This window comes from Columba livia, chromosome 9, assembly GCF_036013475.1.
Source record: "Columba livia isolate bColLiv1 breed racing homer chromosome 9, bColLiv1.pat.W.v2, whole genome shotgun sequence".
NCBI classification, from domain to species: Eukaryota; Metazoa; Chordata; class Aves; order Columbiformes; family Columbidae; genus Columba; species Columba livia.
This window is the reverse complement of record NC_088610.1, coordinates 10306786-10331501: the sequence shown is the minus strand read 5'-3', so window position 1 is coordinate 10331501 and position 24716 is coordinate 10306786. Positions and strand designations below refer to the sequence as shown.

The 24716-nt window shown below is 41.4% G+C and overlaps 1 protein-coding gene across 2 annotated transcripts; it reads left to right on the top strand.

The window, feature by feature from the left end:
- The first annotated feature begins 55 nt into the window (after positions 1-55).
- MFN1 (mitofusin 1) lies at positions 56-24716 on the top strand. 2 transcript variants are annotated; one of them, XM_065072926.1, is made up of 18 exons: positions 56-211; positions 681-802; positions 1663-1798; positions 3864-4026; positions 4644-4768; positions 6276-6384; positions 9563-9670; positions 10378-10531; positions 10661-10728; positions 15269-15390; positions 16880-17006; positions 17289-17393; positions 18376-18478; positions 19429-19658; positions 20172-20327; positions 20847-21043; positions 22204-22338; positions 23155-24716. In XM_065072926.1, exons 2-18 carry the CDS (start codon positions 688-690, stop codon positions 23222-23224), a joined length of 2223 nt encoding a protein of 740 aa, XP_064928998.1. In that variant the 5' UTR covers positions 56-211; positions 681-687; the 3' UTR covers positions 23225-24716. The 2 variants fall into 2 exon arrangements, with proteins under 2 accessions (XP_064928998.1, XP_064928999.1); XM_065072927.1 differs by lacking the exon at positions 56-211 and adding an exon at positions 244-469.

Genomic DNA, 24716 nt, shown 5'->3' with positions numbered 1-24716 from the left:
GCTGAAGATGGCGGCTGCCCCCCCACTTGGGCCCTCAGTAAAAATGGCGGACCCCCGCCCTCCCTCGCGGCGAGGCCGGGAGCGGGGTGAGGAGAGGCGGAAGCGGAAGTGATGTCCGCCCCCGTCCCGGCGGCGGCGGGCCAGGAGGAGGCAGCGGCGGGGAGAGCCGGGGCGGCGGGCAGGGCCCCGCCAGCGGCGCGGCGGTTGCCGGGTAACGGCGGAACGGCTCGGGGCGCCGTGAGGGACCGGGGGCGCCCTGTCCGCTGCGTCCGCTCCGGCCCTGAGCGGCGGGGCAGGGCCTGCCGGGCGGAGCCGCGGGCCTGTCCGCGCTGGGCCGAGGGGACAGCGCTGACCTCCGGGCGGCGGGGAGGTTCTGAGCGACGTTTTCTGAGGGGAAAGTCTCGTATTTCGAGAACAACCCGCACCTAATCAGATTAGATCCCTCCCCGAGCTTCGTGAGCCGCTGTCGGTGTGTGTGGCAAGGGGAGGAGAGTTTGCCAGAGTAATGGAACCAGCGTAAACCAAACTTATTGATATTCGTCGTGGTTTGGGGCTTTGATTTTGAGTTTCGTTTTGATTTATTTTGTTTTGTTTTTAACATCTGGGTGAGAAGTGCATGACTTCCCCTGTAACTGGGTGTATGGGATGCTTCGGTCACTTTTATGTAACTTTCCTTGCAGTTCCACAATGGCAGACACTGCCGTCTCTCCGCTGAAGCACTTTGTGCTGGCCAAGAAGACAATCACTGCCATCTTCGACCAGCTGCTGGACTATGTCACCGAAGGAGCCACGTTTGTGGAAGGTTGGTGTTCTTAAACACAAGGGTCTTGTCTGTTGCTTTCAGTATGTTTTATAGCAGCACAACGTACAGCATGGCGTCCATCAGTGTGCTGTTTGTGTAAACATATGCCTTCAGAAATAGCCACATTTTTCATTTGATGTTGTTTTTTTTAGCTTAGGCTAGCTGGGATGCCTAGAATGGTTACATGTATGAAAATCTGATTGCATCACTTGGGCTGGTAGCCTGACCTCCTTTCCACCAGGGTGAAAGCTTAACCACTCCAGCATTTATAGTCCTGTTGCAGTTTCTTTTGCATAGAAGGGCAAACAGGTTCTCCCATTGTTCAGTTGGAAAGTAGACCCACATGATGTAATGCAAAGAACTTCTGATTACACCATCAGACATTTTAGCAATGTGTAGACACGTGTGTTACCACTCAACGTTGGTTGCTCATTGCCCCGGTGAGCTGTGCAGGGACAGGAGAACCCAGCCTGGCTGGTGGATCCATGTGAGGTCCCAGTGTTCCCTTCGGAGGGAGGCATGTGTCACAAGGACCGGGGTGCAGCAGTCTGTGGTCACAGGCGTGTTGAGGAGCATCATTCAAGTTCTGAATAGATTTTAAATCCAGCAGTTAGGCTGTTGATTTATCTGCAGTGATTTATGTCATGATTTCACAAGTGCTTGTGGTGGAGCTGTCAAATGACAAGGGCTAATATCAGTGTCTTTAGTGGGGTTTTGTTTGTGTTGGTTTTTTATTGCTGTATAATTACAACCTACACAAATCTTTGTTGGTGTGTGAAGTACTCATGATCTGTATCTTGTATCCTAACCCATCTACTCTATCTGCGATTGTTTTTATGTTATTCTTTTTCTATGTGTAGCAACATACAGGAATCCAGAGCTTGAACATGTAGCAACAGAAGATGAATTAGCAAAAATACAGACTTATAAAAAAAAGTTAGCAGTCATCGGTGAGGTGCTGTCACGGAGACACATGAAAGTGGCATTTTTTGGCAGGTAATGAACAGAATTACCAGAACTTAATTTGATTATTTTTTTTTTTTTTTTGCTTGCAGGGCTCAGTGACTGTATTTCTAATTTAAATGCACTGGAATTAGTGGTTCATTGTAAAATTACTGTTTGAAATATAATAGCTATACCCATGTTCACCTTTATCTAATTGATGCTGGATATTTCTTTGACTTCATGACTGTAGATTAGTTATGTATGTATTGTTATATGTTTTTCATTGATAAACTCTGTAAAATTATTATTCTGTATAGATCCATTATTTGACTTAGGAAAGTCTGAGTTTGTCATTGTCTTCTCCAGGACGCCTTTTCTTCTTTTAATGTGATGGTTTTGTTTGTTTAGTATCTTTGTTTTACTGGACTGTTACTCTTAAGAACTTTTGCGTTTGATCGCAAGGACCAAAAAACTAAACTTTGAGCTGTTTGTTTCCCCATATAAGCAGCTGAAGAAAAATAGGCGGTTCAAGACACTTGCCCTATTAGTTGTGTCATAAGTTTGGCAGATCTGTGTGATTATTATAAGGGGTAACAGTAACAATGGACTGTACGACTGACAGATCAATCTGAATGAAGCTGAATTTCTGCTTTCCTGAATCACTAATTAGGAAAAGTTTTAGTTACAGTCTTTGGTGTTATTACTAGAGACCAAACCTTTCACATATTTAGGTAGCATTTCCAAAGCTATGAGAGATTTAAATTCACTTCTGTTCTTAAAAAGAACGTCTTTTCAGGATTTGAAAATTTTTAACTTGAGTCAGCTTAGGATCAACTCAGCTCTATCTTTTTATTTTTGCAGCAGGAATAAAAGGGAGTTAAATGTATTTGTTGCAGCTGAAATGTGTTACTACATAAGAAGTATTCTAAAGAGATGCTTTCAGGTGTTTAGACCAAAAGTACTGGGGGTTCATGTGTCAGTGATTGTATGTGTTGTGGTTTGGATTTCAGTCTCATCTGAGTAGAAAAGTCTTAAGTTTTCAGTGAGAAATTTTGATTACATCGTAACACTTCCAGTAAATATCTGCATTCTAAACGGTGTGTCATTCTGTTGCTATAAAATATCGAGGGTGTGGAAACGTGATGAAAATCTGTGTTACTGCATGTGAACTCAGATATAAAATAGTGAAGTCCTTCTGAAGGACTATGGTTCCAGGGCTTTCAAGTGCTTTTATGTGTGTGGTTAATCTGCTGTCTGCTAGTCGGTGTGGCTTCAGGAAATTTGATTTTTCTGTGCTTAAATTTAAGCATGTGATTACATAGTTTTTCTGTAGTATGAGTCTTCATGTTTTAGTTCTAAAAATTTTATAATAGTATTGCTAAAAATGTGTACAACACATTGGCCGTACCTTCACTTTGCTAAAAATAGTTCAGCTGTTTAAAGAAAACAATGAAAGGATCTGGGAAAAAGAAATGAGTTTTGTCTCAGCCTTGATTTTTCACAGTTAGAAGTTGAGAGTTGAGTCCATTTACCAAATGTGACGTGTCATAAAAGTTGCTTTTGCGAAGGGCAGAATTTCAGCACAGGAAAAAGCGACTTTAGCTCTCCCTCCGACATTTTTAATGTATTTGCAAAATGTCGTACAGTGGGCACTGAGATGTTTTTCCAGAAGAATTAGCTTTAAAATGAGTTATAGTCTATGTAACTTACTTCATAGTGTTGTGTAACGGTTAAACCTCACATTTTTATGGGTGAAGGCTAGAGAGTTACGGTGTGAAGTAGGACATTACTGAGAACTTAAAGTTCTTGCAGAATCTTGAGTTGGTGAATAGTTCCTTTTAATCGACAGCATTTTGGTTAATTTAGGTTTTCTTGGTTGGCTAGGCAGTATTGATACCAAGAAAGATTTTTGAAATTGCTATTCAGATGAACTTTTCCTACACTCCCTATTCTGTTCTGGAAAGCTGTGCTGCCCTGGCTTGGAGCTCTGTCACCCGAAACAGCCTCCACTGTGTGGGTCTGATGCAATGAAATGGGGGCACGTTTGGGTTCAAACAAAGGTACGTGTAATGCTGCTGTACTGGCCTCAGAGTGCTTTGATTTTCTTTTCCCCTAGAACAAGCAGCGGGAAGAGTTCGGTAATTAATGCAATGCTGTGGGATAAGGTGCTTCCTAGTGGGATTGGCCATACAACCAACTGCTTTCTCAGTGTGGAAGGGACAGATGGAGATAAAGCTTATCTTATGACAGAAGGATCAGATGAAAAGAAGAGTGTCAAGGTACAGTTCTTGAATGATCAATGCTACTTTTCACAGTAACCATTTCTGAAAAGATGTGTATTCTAACAACGATTTCAAGTCTAACAAAAGTATAAGGCTAACTTGTTCTGCATTTTTAAGTTCCTGATGCAGGAATGAATAACTAACAAATTGGCATGGTCTACTTCAGAGCCTTGGATATTTCAGAGAAACAACTGATACGTTGTAGCACAGTGTATGTTGAGTGATTTACTTTTATAGAACTGAGAGTACTTGTTAAGGGTTTGGAACATGCCTCTTATTTGGACTTATATTGCTTAGCTTATTTAAGTGCTCACATTGATGTGTTAAATCTCTGGGGCAAATTCACAATGATGTTCAGTGTCACACACTCTAACCCTGTAGAGAATACCACTTTGTCACTCCAAAGAAAATCCCATCTAGGTTTCAATGCACAACTTGTTCTTTAGCTGCTGAGTCTAAGAGCTTTTTAAAAAATCGCTAATATTCACCATTAGGAATTATTAACTCTCTTATCCTGTTCCAGATAGGTCCTATCCAGGTTTGTTGGAGAACCAAATTAAACTGGTTTGCCGAGTTGTTTGTGGTGCATGTTAATGTTTGTCCTCTCTTTATAGACAGTCAATCAGCTTGCTCATGCGCTTCACATGGATAAAGATTTGAAAGCTGGCTGTCTCGTCCATGTCTTTTGGCCCAAGTCAAAGTGTGCCCTGTTGAGAGATGATTTGGTTTTAGTGGACAGGTATGTTTTTTGCGTTAGTAAATGTTTACTGATTGATTATGGTTTGGTTGCAAAATTATTGAAAGGTGCTTTTTTTTGAGAGCACAGTTTGTTCTTTGTATATACTGCTGCCTGTCATCACCCCACTAATTTTGGCCTTGTAACAGTTGGAACAGACAAGTGTCTTGTGACTGAGCTGAATAAGGGACCAGCTTTTGGCTGAGGATACTGCTACCTTTAAAACAAATGGTTTGGAAGTGTGAGTAGGGTTGTTGCAGCAACAACCTTTTGCCCTTCTACTGTCTTTAAATGCTTCAAACTGATCACGTGAAGCATAAGCAATTTGGACTTCATTTTTAAAAGCTTCTGTTAAGAGTTGCAGTGCCTAATATCAAAGTAGTAGGTGACCTCAAAACATAATCATGACTGTTGTGTATGTGTGCCTGTGTTGGGCAAGCGTTTCCTACAGTTGGTGTATTTAAAGAATTCTGAAACCTGTTGCTTTGTCTGTGTCAAATGCTCGTATCCCTGGCCACTGCGGTATGACCTGGTAATATTTTTTCAATATGTTAGGTGATCTGTGAATCAATATAGATTGCATTTCGTGGTAATTCACTCAAGTATGAGTGAATCTGTAAGTATGATTTCTTCATAAGCAGCAAAATAACACCCGGAGTGTGTTGTGATAAATTGCAGTGCTTTTGGTTGAATCTCTAATCTTGCACCTTGGAAATCAGTGGGAGTTTGTCATTATTTTCTTGAGTGCAAGCTCGAGTCCTGTGTTAGTGGCAGAGAACACCAGTCTGGCTGCCACAGGGAGCTGGTTGGTTTGAGGCACTTTTGGATTTCTCAGCTTATGCAGTTGTGCTGTCTCCTTGGGGACATGTCTTAGCATAAGAATGCTAGAAGCCGAGAGGGAATCCTTGCATCCATACTATGTAAGGCATGATTTGATCTGCACACTCTTGGTTGCTAAAGGTGAAGCATAAGTAGAGAAGTGAACCTGCAGAAACTGAGGTGTTGCAAACATGACCTGATGTTCTTTCATATTCCACTTACTTTAAAAAAACTTCATTTTTATTTCTTATTAAATCTATGCACAGCTTACATAGCATATAACTTCACAGTAGGTTTTTATTACTGGAAAAATATTTTATGAACAATCATCGTGTTTAAATAAAATGGAAAACTTGAGATATAGGGAGGTGGACCACTCTGTGAGACTGCCTGGATATCTGATTAACTGCCTGTCACTTCCCTTGGCTGTTATGCTTTGCGTATTTATTCGTTAGAAACTGCATTTTGGGATGAGTAGATGGTCCAATGAGTGAGTGACTGATAAATGTGAAATGGTAATTGGCTTTTGCTGTGTTTGCAGTAAGCCTGAGGTAAGCGTCAGTCTAAAGCGATAAAGCTTTGTATCTTCTTACAAGGCCCTTAGGCAATCTCATTCTATTTTTATCAATTTTGAAAAATCAAATAGTCCTTTGCTGTGTAAATACGAGCTTGTATTTTTTATTCTCAACAGCCCTGGCACAGATGTCACTACAGAACTGGACAGCTGGATTGACAAATTCTGCTTAGATGCTGATGTGTTTGTCTTGGTTGCCAATTCTGAATCAACTCTCATGAACACGGTACGATATGCAATGATTTTATGGTACTTCATTTAAATACTCAGCAGTTCCATAACTGAAATGGCTTCTCTTAGACCTTTTATGAAGCTGCCGTGAACCATTGAACTTAGATCTTCTAAATAGAATTTGGTGCTGGGAGGCAAGAAATAATGTGTATCCCTCGCTAGGGAAGAGAGAACCAAGTTTCTTACTAGCTTTGCTTACTCTGACTTGAGCATCACGTTTGTCCTTTCTATCTCAGTTTCTTTTTTGATCAATGGATAATGTAGTGCTTGTCTTGCTTTGCAATTTGTCAATATTTGTCACTTGAAGACACTTGTATTATCAATGAATTATGGAGTATTTCATATCCAGAAGTTCAGTAAAATACACAAAGCAGGTGAAGGAAGTTGAATTTGTGTCCTGCTCCTCATGTGTTCTTGTCTGAGAAGAGGGTGAATTCCTTTGATGCACTTTGTGCTGAGGACAAGTGCCACAGGTTGCCCTCATCGGACTGTGTTTCTTCTGAAGAAGTTGCTGTCAATAAGCACTCATGTTGCATGATTCTGTGCAGTGTGGAGAGCTGAAGATATTTTAACACCTTTATTCTATAAAGCCTTGTTTCAAGAGAGAGAAGACTTCTGTATACTTTGCAGGCTAAATATCGTGTGACTTGTAGAAGGAGAGCATGTAAGGTGGCCAAAGGAGCTCTTGTGAGACTCAAAATACAAGACCAGAGATTTGCTTTAATTTTGTAGTGATCTCCAGTTTTGATTAAACTAAGTATTGTGACTTCAGACAATATCAATATAAGGTTTCGAAGTTATTGGAAGCGTAACTGCCAGAATGTAGTGTAATGCTACTGAGAAATCTCCAGAAGACTTCTATTGAGCCTACTGTAGACAAATGAAATGCTCTGATTGCTCTGAGCATAGTTGTGGTGTGCAGAATCTGAACTTTCTAATTTTTGAGGTGATTTTAATACAGTAAGGAACTGAATGTGCAGCGACAGTATTTCCTTGCATTCTAGCAAATTAGAATAGTTTGATAGAAATCTGGGAACATAAAATGAGTTTAAAAATGTGACCTTCTGTCTTCTGAGCCAAATCCACAAATACTCAAGTACAAAAGAGATGTGATTTAAAAGGAAAAGAAAGAAGATTCTGACAACAGCCAAGGCAAAGAGATGATGTCGCACAACTATGGCTTTATCTTCTCCATTATCTTGTGTGAAGGACACTTTTTGTCTTTTAGTGTGGAGGGGGGTCTAGAAATTGTTTTCATTATGTGCATATGATAGGTTGTTTTATTTTTCAATTAAAAAAGGGAAGACAAATATTGGATTTTAGTGAACATCTTGTTACTGTATAAAACCATGGAAACGTTAGAGACCTGTGTGCCAGATTTCAGTTTGGTGTAATGAAGTAACAGAGGAAAGGCCAAATTTGATCTGGTTGTCTTATTTGATCTGGATGAATGAACCATTAAAAACAATCTGACTGAGATAGTAAATATGCAGGCAAAAGGAATAGGCTGTATGTCTGCTGGAAGATTCTGTTAATTTTGTATTTGTCTGATCCTTAACACCCAGTCACAGAAGTGCTGCTCTGCTTTTTAATGTGGTTTTTGGCCAATCTTTGCTCCTTGTTTCGCACGGCTGAAAGCTGCTATATAGAAAGAGGTTAGTCTTGCAGTTTGTTCAAAGCATTAAAGTCTTGCTGAGCTTTTTTGGTTGCCATGCCTGTCCGTAAATCCTTGTAATTACTAGAATCTGGGAATAACGAGTATCTGGGGTGTGTATGGGGGGAAAGGAAGTTGATCTTAGCCATGATTGAGGCTGTGGCTTATTAAAGAGCCCTCTTATTATTTTCTCCTTTTAAATTTTTTCAGCCTTGTAGACACAAACGAAGTTGCCTTTAACAATTATGTAACTGCTCTAAAGCATTTGTATTTTGCTTTGCATTGTGGCAAATTTCTCTCTTCATCTATACAAGTTTGTCCTTCAGGTAGAACATGTGATAACCATGTTCTCATCTGCCTTAAGTGTTATTTTTGCCTCTTACTGTGGCAGGTTTGAGAATGCTTGGCAGCTACTACACAACCACAGTTTTGGGTTGTTTTTTTTTTGCATAAACGTGGGCTTTTTCTACTATTCCCTTATAAATTCTTTTCAGACAAGGTCCTTATTTCTGCAACAGTAATCTTGTTTATACGTACTTATTCCCCGGCTGGTGGAAACTAATGTATCTCCAGTGTTATGTCCAGGATACATGGTGGTGTCCTGCCACAGATTCAAAAAGCCGATGGCAGCAGAGAGATCTCTTCTGTTTGAGCTGTGCTGATGGGGCATTCCCTCCATCGCGACTTACCCATTATGACTATGAAAATAGCAGGTGCCTGTATGTCTTGTTTTTAAAATTGAAACATTCAGCAATGACTTTTTTCCTGTGGTTCAAGCCATTGCATCCTCATGCAGGAAATGTAACTGTCTGCCGTTCAAGCTGACGTTGCCCATTTCAAGAATACAGTTAGAGCAGGGGTCTCAAACTCATTTTCACCAGGGCCACATCAGCCTTGCGATTGCCTTCAGCAGGCCGAATGTAATTTTAGGACTGTATAAATGTATGAGTTTGATACCCCTGAGTCAGAGGATGTTTTTCTGGAGAGTTTTTCTTGGTAGTTCAAATACAGAAGACTTTGTAGTTTTATCCAAGCATCTTATTTAAAAAACTAAACGAACAGATACAGTCGTGTTTTATGTGTTAATTTTTTTTTCTCTCTTCCCCAACGATATGTTGAATGTCACACAACTGCAAGCAAATTTAACAGAGGGCCAGGAGTATCAAAGGAGATGAAGTTTTGTGATAATAAGAGTGAAAGCAGTAAAAGAAAGACGTGATAGATCTATAGAAAAACTGACTTTCTTTTCCAGGTTTTGCTAAATTATTTGTTCTGGAAGTTGTCTCGATTTGTATTTGTACCTATTTTTAGCAGTATCTTTTAGCATTGGCATCAATGTTAAGACATTTGATGACTTTTGAACTATCTTAAGCCTTTGTGTTGTTTATCTGTGGGTTTTAATGCCAATGAATCCTTTCTAATAGGAAACTTTTAAAAAAACTTCAGAATTTGTTACATAAGAATGTGTGACTCTGCTTTGGATTTCTAGGGAGTTTTCTGTTTGTGCTTTAATTCTCAGGAGAAGCATTTTTTCCATAAAGTGAATGAACGACTTTCCAAGCCGAACATCTTCATCTTGAATAATAGATGGGATGCTTCCGCATCAGAACCAGAATATATGGAAGATGTGAGTGACTTCATGGCTCTTATTTTGGTTGATTTTAATATCTATATGTATTTATAAAGAATCCATATGCATAAAAGCATGCTAAATTACCTAGGTAATATGGTTGTTAATACGTAAACACCAGCTTTGTCTTTTTAATAAAAGGATAAGTTATTTGGTCAGAAAATGGAAATCAGTTATTTCTTGTTCAGAGCAAAAAGCAACCTGCAGTTCAAACTACAATATATGCAGGCAGGTAATACAATAGGAAGCTTGTTTAGAACCTTTTTCCTTCACAGTTAAGCTTGTTTAAAATGTTCTTTTGTTCCTGTGAGGGTAATGCAGCCCAAGGGCACACATTTCACACTTTTATCTGCACAGAGCAGCTGGTGAAGTGCAGTACTGGATGGTAACAGGTTGGGGTGCTCTGCAGGTCTGCCCAATAGCAACCAAGTGACACCTCCTTCTCTGTAAAAGGGGAATGAAGTGGTTACCCCAGTAACTGACTGAGATATCCAACTGACATAAATACCGACAGTCACAGAAGAAAGTATCGTTACTTCCAGGGCTGTTTAGATGGGTGAAGGCAGCTGCTGCAAGCATCAGTAGGGTGAGAAGGCAGCTGCCATCTAAGGGGCTGTTCAGTATCTGTTTCTGACTCTGACATTCTGATTTGATGATGACTCAATTTTTGCTTTTTTCTCATGAGCTTTTTACCTTTTCCTTAGGTACGCAGGCAGCACATGGAGCGCTGTCTGACATTTCTAGTTGATGAGCTCAAAGTTATTGATGCTGTAGAAGCGAGGAATCGCATCTTTTTTGTTTCAGCAAAAGAAGTTCTGAGTGCCAGGAGACAGAAGGCCCAAGGAATGCCGGAGGGTGGTGTGTAGGAACTCTTGCTTTTCCTCAAATACAGAAAAATATCATAAAACCTGATAAACAATAGTATTTAATATACAGTCACTGTTGTGAGGTGTTGCTCTCTCCCTTATCATCCGTTATGTTTCACAGGTGGAGCCCTTGCTGAAGGATTTCAAACAAGATTCCAAGAATTTCAGCATTTTGAGCAGATATTTGAGGTATTTATGATGGGCTTTGTAGACTGCCTGTTTTTCAATGCAAAGGTAGCTTAGCTTAATTTTACTGAATGTAACTCATGTTAACAGGTGGAGTGTAAGGTATTCAAACCATGTGACAGCATTGCCTTGTCCATGGGCTCTGTTCATCTGTTCTCACCTTGAACAGCAGGTAGTTTTTAGAAATAAGTATTGTTCAGTGTGGAAAGGGACCAAAACTGGACTCATAGCTTGTGTTTTGAGATCTCAATACCAATACGAAAAGAGATGGTGCTCTTAGAAAGGAGTGTATCACTTACAACCATGAGATGCGAAATATTTGCTGTGTACTAAGCCTTATTTCTCTCTGAAGTTATAGTATTGTAATGAATCATTGTAATTCAGGACATAAATAGTAAGAAAGTCTGTTTCACCAATCAATGTAAATCTAAATATTTACTTGCGATTTTAAAGCCAGAGTTTTGAAATTATCACCATTATCCACCTCTTAGCTCTGATACTCCTGAACACTAACACTATGTTTGTATCCCTGTTGCTGTACAGAATCCATCCTTCACCCTCTGTTTCCCTGTATTCATAGCTGGACTTCACAGTTTCTTCAGAAGTAGGACTGGCTAGGGGCTTGAGTAGGTTTTTTGTGATAGGTTCTATTTGTATTGATGAATTTGATAACTCTAATTAAAGCCATTTTTGGATATCTTAAGGAGGCATTTTGGATATGCCTTGATGGTTTTGGTTTATATCACACAACATGGGCCTGAACAATGCTCAGGACGGCTCTCGCATGCCTGAAGAAGTAATTCCTTGCTCAGTATATTTTAAAAAAAATCAAACTGCCTCTGAGAAGTATTTCTTCTCTCATTACAAGCAAGCCCATTTGACTTTAGCAAAACCAAGTAAAGGAATTATGTGTGTATATCAGAAAGGTGTTAAAACAACAGCTTGATTCTGTCTTGCATAAGCAAGAAAATGTCAGACTGAAGTTTAAATTTAATCCTTATCCATAATCTTACGATAGATGACTGAGTTGTCGAAGTGACTGGTTCAGAATACCAGCAGGGCCTGAGTCCATGAGGCATGAAATTTCTTGCTTTTGCCTCTCCTGGTAGCCAAACATAAATTTTTGTTTGTAACTTTTGTCCTTAGAGCTTTAGTAGGAAACTTTCAACCCGTAGGAAGAAAGTGGAAATTGAGCTTCTAAATCAATTATTGTTCTTTAACTTACTTTATCATGTACTGTATCAAAAGCTTTTTTGACAAAATCAGCACTTTGGATATTTTAAGATGAAGATGGATGGATGACTTGTTAAATCATGTGATGCTGTGAGCGCTCAGCACATCTGTAAATCAGATGCCACAGTCTCAAGTTGGCCACCAAAATGAGAAGCATCCATCACGTGGTCACAGACATGACACGTTTCTTTGGCAGAAGCAGGAACAAAAACCAGTTCTGTGACAGCACTGAATGGCATTAAAACATCTTCTTTCTTCTTTTACATTTTCCGTTTGGTTTGCTGCAAACCTTCTGACTCCCACAGTGAGCGTGGATTCTGTGATGTTTTCCCCTGCTTGGCTGTGTTTCATCCTGAAATCATAATGAATGGCTTGGAATAGGAGTGTGATCACATCACTTAAAGAGCATGACAACACGTGCTAAATTAAGATTGCCAAAGTAACTTATATTTTGAGTGTCTGATGTTGCAGCACATTCAGGTCTTGTGGGCAATTTCTTAAGCTATAATGGCATTTTATTTGCTTTTAAAGCAAGGTTGATACCTAAATGGTTCACCAGATCTGAAATCTTCAGACCGAATACTCCAATGACTGTCACTTGAGCTGATAAAGCGACTGATGACGTGAGTTTGCTGGTGTCAGTTACATTTACAACACTAGGCTATACCAGCTCATGTATTAATGAAGAATATCATACATCAGGTAGAATTTTCTGTGTTCAGTCTGGGAATGAAATCCTACTTGATTCTGTGCTCTATGCACTGCCAGACCTGGTTTGGGTGCTGCACAGCCCTGAATACAAGTCCTGAGACTCTTGGACTATGCTCCAGTCTGTGAAAGCGAAGGGACAAGAGCACAGATGCTGCTGTCTGCCCTTGTCAGACACTGACCCCTTCTCTGCCTCTGTCTGTCTGTCCTGCCTTCAGCTCCTTGTCCCTGTTCAGGTGCCCTGCTCAGAGTTTCCAAACGTCTCCTGCACTTTTTCACCCAGTTCACATCTCTCAGCTACCTCATCACCTCATTTATAAACCCATCCACTCAATCCATGTTCCCACTGGATATATCTGCTGGTTTTGCTCCTCCTGGATTCTCTCGCCCTGTTTTTCTCTTCACTAAAATTGGACGGCTTCTTCTTTTCCACGAGGGCTCAGGGAAGGAACCGTTACTTCTCCAATATATCCACATTCCTGATTTTAGCATCAGTTCCCGGATGGAACATCCTGTCCATCCCAGGACTGAAAGGAGCTTGGTATAGCAAGAGTATAAAAATAATACAGAAACAACCCATCAGTGCTAGTTTGTTGTGACATGGGAAAAAGATGGAACATTTTTAAAAGGTTTGTAACTACATTTCTGTAAACATTTGCATGAGGGCAGAAGACATTCCAAAAAATTATATAGCATGTTCTTCTGCAAAGCACAGGGTAGTTAAAGTTACTAAAAGAAAAACTGGTTTAGGTGTTGCTAGAAGCACTTGTAAGCAGTGATGAAATTCAGATTTGAGAGATTCATGTCGTATTTTTAAAAAGTGCTGTTACTATGTGTATCAGCTGTATTACAACAAAGAAAGGAAGATATGCAGCCTGAAAGGGCTGGATTAATGGATCAATTCTGAATTTTTATGTTGTGGAATAACAGAAAATAGTATGTGTATTTTTTTTTGCGAAATCTTACAATGAGATATACATAGAAATGCCTTGCGGAAACAGCGAAGCACATGCACAGTGCCCTGTGTGCAGTCGTCCTTAGGGGATATGCTGCGTAAAACCAGACCCCGCTGTGCCTGCTGTCATGTTTCCCAAGTTTCTTCAGAAAACTGGCAACAGCAATGGTGTGGGGAGGAGGGAGCCAGGGCGGAACAGTCATTCGGCTGTAAGTTGGAGTGAATAACACAGCCTGAATTAGTGCGGTACTGCCGAGCCCTTCCCTGCTGCCGCGGGCAGGCAGCGAGCGGAGCGCTTACTGTACTGGAAGTGGGCTGGAAGGTAACTGGTTTTGGTTATGCTGTTGAAACCTGCCTTTTCTCCTTGTTTTGATGCATACCTATTTACAGACTAACAGCAAAGCTGCTGCTGTCCCCCTTTCCCAGTCGTTTAACTAACCTTTGTGTTTTTCCTAGTGCTCTAACTCGGATTTTCTGATTGTGTTGTGACTGTCATCCTTTTATCTACCGCACACTAATGCTGGGAAGTCTCTTTCTTCTGTGTCTAGTCTAGCTCTTACAATGTGCTGATATTAATGAAACTCTGGCCTTTCATTGCTGATTTCTAGATCTGCTTCATCGAGGAACAGGGAATATTTTATTCATTTTGTTTATTTTGTTTTGATCTATTGTTTTTAGATAGCTGAAATGTGTTATTACACCATATGCTCAGGTCATAGGCAAGTCTAAAAGCAACCTCAGCTTGTTTGTGCTGTGAAAGGTGCATCCAGAGGTGCAAGACAGTTTAAAAACCTCACAGATTTGGTAAAAGGAAGCTCGCTGCTTGTTTTCTTCCCCTCAAACACAGAAGATGGTGCTACTTTGTGGTGACTTAGCGCATGTTGAGCACCAGCAACATTTAATTGGCTACAAAACTCTCGCTTGAAAAAAGGTCAAAGACTTAATTTATGGCTTATCACAGTTGATTTGCTTTTGCCCACATCGAACATTTATGTATCTTTTCAGTCAGTGTCCTGTAGTTTCTGAATCGCTGTACAATATTCAAGATTGCAGATTGAATAGAAATTTTATCTTTAGAGCGTTCTCTACTCATTTAACACCTGTAATCTGCAACTAAGCTTAACTTCTTTTTTTATCCTGTGAGAAAATCTTTATTTCTTATTCCTAATCATGTATTTTGTTCCTGAAGGCTCAGTGTTGACATGAGCATGGCAGATTTTATTGACAGAACTGCTTCTTGAAACTGCGAATATTTATTGCAAGAAAGAAAACTGAAGCTAGGCAATATTGCCAGCAGTCATGTTAGACATTTGTAATTTTGAAGATATAGTTTGGAAAATATTCTGAGGAGCTAGATTTATCTTATGTATTCATCTGAGTTTTCTTTTTTCTTTATTAGTTTATTTTAAAATAATTAAAACCTATGCACATTACTGTGAATCAACATGAAGGTACAGATTTGCTGCTGTAGACTCATTTTGAGATTTCAGTTCTGTTGTCCTTTAATTTCTATATGCTTTCTCTCTTTTTATTTCCCGTTGGTTTAAGTTCATGGTAAAATTAGCAGCATGTGCTTTCTGAGAGTGAAATTCCTGACTGTGTTGGCATGGAATTGCAGTAATGTGTTGTGGCTTGGGCCCCTCGCAGGAGTGTATCTCGCAGTCAGCCGTGAAAACCAAGTTTGAACAGCACACTATCAGAGCTAAACAGATAATAGATACTGTGAAAAACATTATGGACGCCATAAACGTAGCAGCAGCGGAGAAAAGGTAGGTTGCTTGGAAAGCTGGTTGGCTTCGGTTCATCCAGATCCTCTGAGGAGCCGTTTCTATGCCGGTGATATCTTGGCCCATTATGGACTTTAAAATTCACTTTTCTTGCTTGATAAGAAATAGGGAATTTTTCTGGTGTGTCAGTCTTACTGCTGCTCACTTGCACCACTCAGTCTTCACACAGAATCACAGGATGTTAGGGATTGGAAGGGACCTTGAAAGATCGTCTCGTCTTGTCCTTGGTCTGTGACTTCTGCCTGGGGATCTCGGTTGATTTTGTTATTCTTCATTACTGATTTACAGTTCCTAAGGCAGTCTCTGGGTTTTCAAATATTTTTTCAAAACTGTTTGAAGTGTGAAGTTTTTCTGGCCGTATCCAACATTGCAGAAGTGTTTGGGCCTGCCTGACATAAGTGTTTTTTTTTTCTTAACTGAAAAAATAAATAAGAGGATGAACTTCAATTTGCAATGGCTTAGAATACTCACTGTTAGGGGTGAGAAGAGCCCCCACTAACAGAGGCTCAGCCTCTTGCCCTTTCCAAATAAATATCTTAACTATCTTTATTTTCTCTTCGCTCTTGTAGTCCTTTTAGTGCTAATCATAGCAGCTCTGGCTGATAGTTTCACATGTTCTTTGAGGTTTACATTTGTATGGTTTTTTCCCCTCACTTTTGTTGCTACCTCTTATCTCTCTCATACACGATGAACTTGCTGTTGTGTTTAATCCTTTCTGTCCATCTTCTTCTATTAAAAGTGTGTCTTTATGTTTCAACAGACTCCACTATGCCTGTCAAACACACTTCTGAATGCGTGTTTACATACTAACTTGTCTCACGTTGTCAGATCCTATGAAAACACGCTGTGAAATGTTTGAAAATATTCTGATTTTCTACTTTTTTCTGTCAGTCAACCTGTCAAATCCTCTGTAGTGGCCCCTCTTAATATGAGTTGCCGTTTGATGTTTCTGCTGGCCCTTTAAGATATAACTCCTCTAGAATTTAGGCAATTTTTACTTCAATGATAGATCAGGGACTTCTGAAGAGAGTTGTCTGTGCCTTTGCTTTGCCAGGTTGTCAGAGCCTGTCGCTGTTAAGGAATAGTTGAGTGGTGCTGGTGAGCAGCAGTAGGACAGTCTGATCAGATTTATCCATTATTAAATTTTGAAATCAGGATAGACTGCTCCCACTTTTTTCCATTGTAATTATGGTAACAATTCCAGCTCCAAATACTGTTTTCCTAAATACATCACAACCAAGGAATTTGGGTTATATTCGCTCAGTGCATCCTTTAAACGTGCCTGTAAATGGAATATCTCTGTTGCGGTCACTCTGAAGCGGTGCTTCTGCTTCCTTCAGCCAGTGTCGCTTGGGATTCTTTTTGGCTGCTCAGTGAACCCTCAGCCAGGTGGTCCCTGCCTGGTCGTGGGGCTTGTTCTGCTCCAGGAAGAATTCCTGCTGGTGATGGTGATTCCTTTCTGCTCTGCCAGGGTCCATTCCATGGAAGAGCGAGAAGATCAGAAGGACAGATTGGACTTTGTTCGAAATCAACTCAACGTTTTGACAGAAGATACTAAGGAAAAAATCAAACGTGTTACTGAGGAAGTAGAAAGTAAAGTAAGTAATGGTGATGTGAAAAACCTTCCAGGTTCCACCGTTGACTGTTCTGTGAGGTGGCTCGTTTAGGTGCCCACCCACCATATGAAGTATGTTTGAAATGTCTAGTACATCCCTTTTCCAATATTAAACCAAACCAACCAAAAAAAACCACCTCAAAACAGCAATCCTTCCTGTCAGGTCATTGAATCAATTATTGTAACAGTTAATGCAGTGATCTGTTTTCACTCTGACTGGAAAAGGCAGGAGAAACGTTTTATGTTATTTGCCATGTTCTTCCAGGTCTCCTCTGCCATGACTGATGAGATTTGCCGACTTTCTGTTTTAGTTGATGAATTTTACTCAGATTTTCACCCTTCTCCTCAAGTATTGAAGCTCTATAAGACAGTAAGTTCTCTGGCATCGTTTGAAGCCAGGCTCTTTGTCTTTCCCTTAATTTCTCCTTCTGTATTTTCATAATTTGCGTAGCATTTTATGTGACACTTTGTTAAAGCATTGCAGGATTTTTGCTTTCTGACATGCACATATCTCTGTTTATCTAAAACTGAAAAAGGTTGAAAATATTTTCCACTTTGTTTTTGAAACAAAATTACTTTTGGTTTTAACTGTCTTTTCACTAGAGTTGTTACCAGAACTTTAATTTGCTGACATCCTGCTTTGTAGTTTTCACTTCCAGTGAATAAAGACCTTACATAAACAATTTTCACTACTCCTAAAATGAAATAGATCCAAAACCAGAATGAGCTTGCAAATGCCTAACACTTTTTAAAAAAAAATTAAAGAAAAAAGGCAGTTTTTATTAAACTTCTAGAAATTCCTGCTCAGACTCAGTATTTTAAAGGAACTTAGGCCTATAAGGTTCATCTTTGGCCTCTCACGCTCAGCTGTTCCTGCTGCTGAGTGAGCTGCCGTAACCCGCGCTGGTCGGAGCCGCGTTGCTCGCCCGGCAGCGCTGGGTTTTCGGGGTGGTTGGTGCTGCCCCCGCTCTGCAAAGTGCCCAGAACAAACCTCCCTGTGGGCCCAGGGCTCGGCTTGTCTTTGTGCAGAGCAGTGGCATTGGCTCCCACCAAATGACGATAGCAAAGGCTTTGCAGGGCACAGTGGTACACTCAGTAGTGTCACAGTTTATTGAAAATACAGACCTCTTATCCCTTTTAGTGGTTTCAGTCCTGGAAGGATCTCTCCTGTGTCACTTCAGTTAGGTTTCCAGTCACAGTGTGCAATTTAAAAGCGTGGTAGTTCCATGGTAACACGCTTTTCTTTCCACTGTAAATACCAATGCTTAGTGTTTAACATAGCTCTGCGCTGTATAATGCAGTTGATTAGCTAAATATAAATTGATGAGCATATATTCTTTATAAAACTTCAGGAGCTGAACAAACATATAGAAAACGGTTTGGGAAAGAACCTGGCTGATCGTTGCTCCAGTGAAGTCAATCAGGCGATGCATCAGTCCCAGCAGGAGATGATCGGTAAGATGGGGGAGGAGGACTGCTCAGACTTCTTGTTTAAAGGAAGACAATTGAAGAAAACTTGCTTTTGAAAGAATTTTCTTTCTGATGGTGATTTAATGTTAACACTTCAAAATGATAAGGGAAAAGCCATCTAGATCAAGACGGAGTGTGTGTTCAGCTCAGTAGCCCGTCTCTGATACTGACCAGTAACAGGTGCGTGGGGAGAAGAATAACGAAGCAGGGTAAATACAGAGATCCGTCCCCAGTTCAGCGACCCCTGAGCCAAGATACTGTGTCTGGATTAATGGCTTAAGCAGGTAGTAGTGGACCTGTCCTCTGGGAACTCGTCTAATCCATTTGTAAACCCATTTAAACCTTTGGCTTCCACAACAGATACATGAAATACATTGTCAGATAATATTTCTGAAGTATAATCCACTCCCTACATCCCTCCAGATTCTGAGCACAAAAGAGGACAGTTTCACAAAGTATTTCTGCACTTTTTTAATAAGTAGTAACTCAATTGCTTATCCATCTCTCTCTTTTGATCTGTTTCTGGTAATAAAGGATTCAGAGCAAGATCGCAAATCCTTCTGTTGTCTTACACAATAACGTTGCCTTTTCTGTATGGTGCCACAGAACTGCTGGATAAACCAACTTTTTCTTAGCTCATAATTATCTTTTCACCATTGGTAGAGGCCTTTCAGTTAATTTGATCAATTTTTGAAGCAGTGCTTTATCGATTGATTTTGCATGATTATTTTATCAGAGCAATAATTTGCCTGCTCTATTAGGATCAATACTTCTGAAATGCCCACCAGTTTTACAAATAAATACATAAATAAGATACTTGGTCAGTTTAGATCTTATAGTTCACAAAGCTGCTCAGCAGTGCAAGGATGCTACTTGTGAATATGATGTAAAGCATTTAATGTTAACTCATTTTCACTAATCTGTTTTATTTCTAGAAAATCTGAAACCGTTGTTGCCTTCTGGTGTTCAGAATCAGCTCCACTTGCTGATTCCATGCAGGAGGTTTGACCTCAGCTACGATCTAAACTGTCATAGTCTGTGTGCGGATTTTCAAGAGGATATCATGTTCCATTTTTCCTTGGGATGGTCTTCGCTTGTCAACCGCTTCTTGGGTCCTAAACAAGCTCAGAGAGTGCTATTGGGACTAGCAGATCCAAACTTACAAGTGAGTGCTTCAGAGACTGGGCTGACATTTGAAGTGCCTTGTTTTACCTTGATGAGAATATATTGATTTTTACTGGATTTGCCTCTACTGTTTACATGCTTGCTGTTCCTTTCCCCCACTTCCTTTGTGTGAAATGTTTTTAGTGAGAGTTGTCTTTATTGGATTATATTCAGGGTTAGAATGGAACAAAAAGCCTTTCCTAAAATTTGTGTAGCTGTTATCTGACTTTTGTTTTATTTTGGATTGAAGCCTTTGGATAACTTTTTAATTGATAACTTTTGGGTCCTTACAACAGAGCCAGTCCTATGCAGAACCCGTATTCTAACCCAGTCCCCTGTTGGGCAAAGGGCTCTCACAACTTCCACTGCTTATCAGGAGCGTTGTTGAGGTTTCTGTGCCAAAGAGTTTCCTTAAAGTAAATCACACCCTGAATATATGAAAATAAAATAAGACCAGTCTGCTGTGTAGTTCCTTAATGTGTTTTACTTAGGCTGCCATATTCCACTCTCGTAGATCCCTCGTCCTTTAGCTACCACCCCGTCTGCCGCCAGCCTTCCTGCCGCAACGCCGGAGAGCGTCTCGCACGACGAGTTCATGGTTCCTTTGGTTATGAGTTTAGCTTCGCTGACGTCGCGGACCTCTATGAGCATCATCGTTGTTGGCGGAGTGGCAAGTAGTATTAGCAACATTCCCTCTACTAGAAGTGATGGCAAAGGTTAAGCTGGTGTTTCCCGTTTGGGGTGCAACATGAAGTGTGTGATGGACTTCGTAACACCAGGCCAGAAGAGCACGTGTAGTACACTGGATACCCGCAATCAGTTTGTAGAGAAAAAATTAGTCTAATTACTCTGAGCATAGTTGGACCTACTCTCTATGCCATATGTCTGCGTTCAGTTTCTGAATTAGAGGATGATTTGATGGTGCCTCATTAGGTTTGGATTTAGTGGGAGCTTTGCTTCCTCCTTCGCTAAAAAGCAGCGAGGCTTCTGTACCCTGCAGATTCTCCGTGCTACGGGGGCACCAGCTCATTTGATTACAGCTATATTTCTCTGCTGAATAGTATGGAAATAATACATTTTCTTAAACTAGTTTGGTGAAAGGGCTATGAAGATGATGAAAAACATGGGTGGAATTAGATTTTATTCTGTGGGCAACTTACTTAAGCTAATGAAGAATCTTCTTTTTCAGATTTGGAGAACAATAGGCTGGAAGCTCATCTCTCTTTCCTTAAGTATGTACGGGTTGTTGTATCTGTATGAGAGATTGACTTGGACCACTAAAGCAAAAGAGAGAGCCTTCAAACAGCAGTTTGTCAACTACGCTACTGAAAAGCTGCAGATGATCGTCAGTCTGACCAGCGCTAATTGCAGCCATCAGGTGCAACAGTAAGTATCACACCGCTGTTTGCCGGTGGTGTCCTGGCCTGGGGACTGGCTGTACCTGGTGTGGGAAGGCAGCTGTGGTGTCCCGCGGCGTTTATTATGAGGAACTTTTACAAGAATTTGAAATAACTTCCTAAAAAGATCCACACAGACATGCCCGTGTACGTGTGAGAGTTAGTTGTCAGATGTAGGCCTTGTCCAGCGCCTTGCTCTGAGGACGTGGGAGCCGGCTCGGTTCTAGCAGAGGCCGAGTTCTGCTTTTAGATGAGCATTGGACCAGCACCGAGTCCGTCTAATTGTGAGCGTCCGTTGTGCCTCAGGGGTTGGTTCGGGTCAGTTCTGGGAACTTCAGAGCCTTTATGAACTGTTCCATTTCTGTCTCTTTCCCAAATACATTTCTACCTGTCTCTGCAATGTAATGTCTGGGTGATTGTCTCCCTCAGCCTCTCCTGCTGAAACAGTTTGTTTTGATGAAATTATTATTTCAGACAATTAGGCCTGCTAAATGAGACCTCTAACCGCCAGGGTGCAGACCACCTCTCCAGCCTAGCCCAGGGGATTCTTTACTAATACAAAGTTCAGCTTCAGCAGAGGAAAGAGACTCATCCCCGTGTCCAGCAGCCGTGTGTCTCTGTGAGGACATGGAAGAGCTGGACGCAAACCAATGCTCCAGGGAGGTGAAGTAGGGAGGAGAAGAGGGTTCTCCTCTCCTGTGGGAGAGCCTGGTTGCCGGCCCGGGGTGGTAACTGGGTGCTTTTGTCCTTTGTGTAAGAAAGAGACTTGGAGCTCAGGTTGGGAGCAAGTCCAGGGCCACCCTGCAAAGGGCTCCCGTCCCTCTGCTGCTCCAGCACGTGTTGGTGCCAGAGTCCCCATCTCAGACTTGTCCCTGGTGATGCTCAATTAAAAATTGCCAGACATGATGTTGGCATAGACTGAGGTGCGTTTTGTATGCTTAAGGTTTCTATTTTTAATTTTAAAAAATACATAGTTCTCCTGCTTTCTGCTGTTTTGTAGTCCCTTAGCAGCTGGAGAGTTTGATTGCTGCGTTCTACTGTACACTGCAATGCTATGTGATTTATTTATTCTATCTTCTTAATTTAATTTACTTTTTTTCATAGCACAGACTTCTGTAAATCATGATTACAAACTTGTTTTCCCTTTAGGGAAATGGCCACTACCTTTGCTCGGCTCTGTCAGCAGGTGGATATTACCCAGAAAAACCTGGAAAACGAAATCGCTAGGCTTTCCAAAGAAATAGATCAGCTGGAGAACATACAGAGCAACTCGAGGCAGCTGAGGTGAGTCGGGGGGGACCGGCCATGGACAAATTCAGGGAGGCTGGCGCTCGCTGTTGCTTTCCAGTGGAAATGGGGCAGGCGCGGGGCAGGCGGGTGTGCCGCAGTACGTTTCCTTTACTTGTAACTGGACAGCTCTGGTTAAGCTAAATGAATGCATGCTTCGACATAGGTGAATCAGCAAAGCTCCAAAAATACTCTTTAGATTGTCTTTAGCTTTGTCTCTGTTTATGGTATGGGAGAGGTGGCTTTCTCAAGAATAATAATCTCGCGCAGGTAAATGAGGGTGGCACCTTCCCAAAGAACCCTCCCCATAGGAGAACACGAGAGCAGCTGTACGCTGCTCAGTCATTCACTGCAATATTGTTTTGCTCTTAGTTCCAGTAGTTGGTCTCTACAGAAGAGAAGCATCCAGCAATTGGTGGTTTAGGGACTTAGCAGCAGCCTCGGCCCTGGTTTCGTGTGCTTTCCCCTGGCTGTGGGCTGCATCTTGGCCTCGGGCGTCCCCGACCGCAGTCGGATGGACATCTGTCCCCACAGCGCAGGACGACACGGGAGTGCAGAACCTCTCCCGGGTTAAACACCAAAAGGCCAGAAGCAGGGAGGGCCCGGGCAGAGGTTTGGGAGGCGGCTGGAGCCTTGTGCTGCCCGCTCGGCTCCTGCGCTCCCAGCGTCCGCGGCTCTGACCACAGCTCGTGTTCAGGTTTTCTTAGTGCTGTTGGTTTCAGGAATGGAGGAATAGAAATTAAACAGGTGTGTTGATTCTACCTGTGATGTTACTACATTGAAGTAAATCTGTTGCTTTTGTTTGTTTTACAGAAATAAAGCCATTCACCTTGAGAATGAACTAGATCGCTTTACAAAACATTTTCTTCAAAAGGGTAAATAAAGTATAATTGTTAACTTTCCCGGTGATCCTTTGTAGGACAAAGTAGAAATTTTACAAATGACACTTCTCTGTGGAGTCACATGAAATGATTTATATGCTAAATGTTACTTTGACTACACTTTTTAATTATTGTAAAACTTGGTTGGGACTGGGATGGTGAACTAAGAGCTGTGGTACTCTATTTGTTTTGCAGATTTTGAGTTAAAAATGATCTTTAAACAACACTAAATTTTTTTGGGCACTTGACAATAAAAACCCCAATCCTTACTGGTTTCCAGTGGTGTTCAGCAGGGGCAGGTCTCGCTTCCTGGCATCCAGGAGCTCATGCAGGGAGAGCGAGCTCAGCCCAGTTACTACTGTCTGCTGCTTTCGGTTGCTTGGAATTAGCCAGGGAGGGAGGACGCTGCTGCTTTGTGTGCGTGTTTTTGAGTAATGAAGGGAAGTACAAACTCTAGCAAGGGGAAAGGACTCTCGACTGTTTTGAAAGCAAGTGAAATTGTTTTGGGCAGCAGTTCCTCAAATGGAAGTGAAAGAGGATGGCAAACAGCAGAGCCCTGACTGGAGAAATGCTGTAGGCTCTGGTTTCCCCCCGGCTGCCGCATTTAGCCAAGATGGCACCGATTGTGTAAAAATAAACCTATTTCAACAAGCTTGTCAGGCTTCTCACAGCTGAAGTGGTGAAATGGTCATTTGCCCACGAGAGCGCTGTTGGGGCGAGCGGCCCCACGGGGGTTTGCTGGGCAGAGGGTCCGACGGCAGTGCTGCAGGTCGGGGAGCGCGGGGGCCGGGCTGGAGCGGGGGGAGCCGGGGGTTTGACAGGTGACCCGGAGCGGTCCCTCGGTTCTGCTGTCGGCCGGGTCTGTTGTAGCTGAGACCGAGGCAGGTGCTTGGAGTTCACCTTCCCTCCCCTCCAGCAACGCAAAGGCCTCTTTTTGAGAAAAATACATAAGTTTTTGCTGTTGCCATCTGCAGTCATTCAACACCTACTTTTTTCTAACTAGGCTTTTAAAATATAACTTATTTTAAAAGAGAAAGCCTTCTCAGGATATTTCTATATTTTTATGGAAGCGTTAACATGACTAAATGAAATACTCAACTTCAAGATGTGGGGATTTGCTATTTTCCAGTAAACAAGGGCTATCTTTAAAGGAAATAGATGTCAAAGTGTAATGCTGGAGGCAGTTACTGGTTTGAAGACAAAGAGCGCTGTTTCAGCACGATGCGTTTGGTGTTTGTGTCTGACTGTGCTAGCACACGTGCGGCTCTCTTGGAACTTTCCTTAGCAGATGCATGAGGGGCCACGAGGTTTTTTGAGGGAAACTGTGAAATACGAAAATGAGTATCAGCCCACCCTTCTTGTATGTGACATGACAGATGTGTGTTAATGCTCTTTTTCTGGAGCATTTTTATGGACATTGTATAACGATAAAACTTGAAATGCATGTGTTCTACAGTTATTTATTAAAAAAATACTACTCCTTTGCTCTAGTAA

Excerpts from the sequence above, each read along its gene's own strand:
- MFN1 (XM_065072926.1), top strand. The coding sequence starts at position 688 with ATGGCAGACACTGCCGTCTCTCCGCTGAAGCACTTTGTGCTGGCCAAG. Across the intron at positions 4,027-4,643 it reads ATGAAAAGAAGAGTGTCAAG|ACAGTCAATCAGCTTGCTCA; the intron begins GTACAGTTCTTG and ends CTCTCTTTATAG. Across the intron at positions 6,385-9,562 it reads AATCAACTCTCATGAACACG|GAGAAGCATTTTTTCCATAA; the intron begins GTACGATATGCA and ends TTTAATTCTCAG.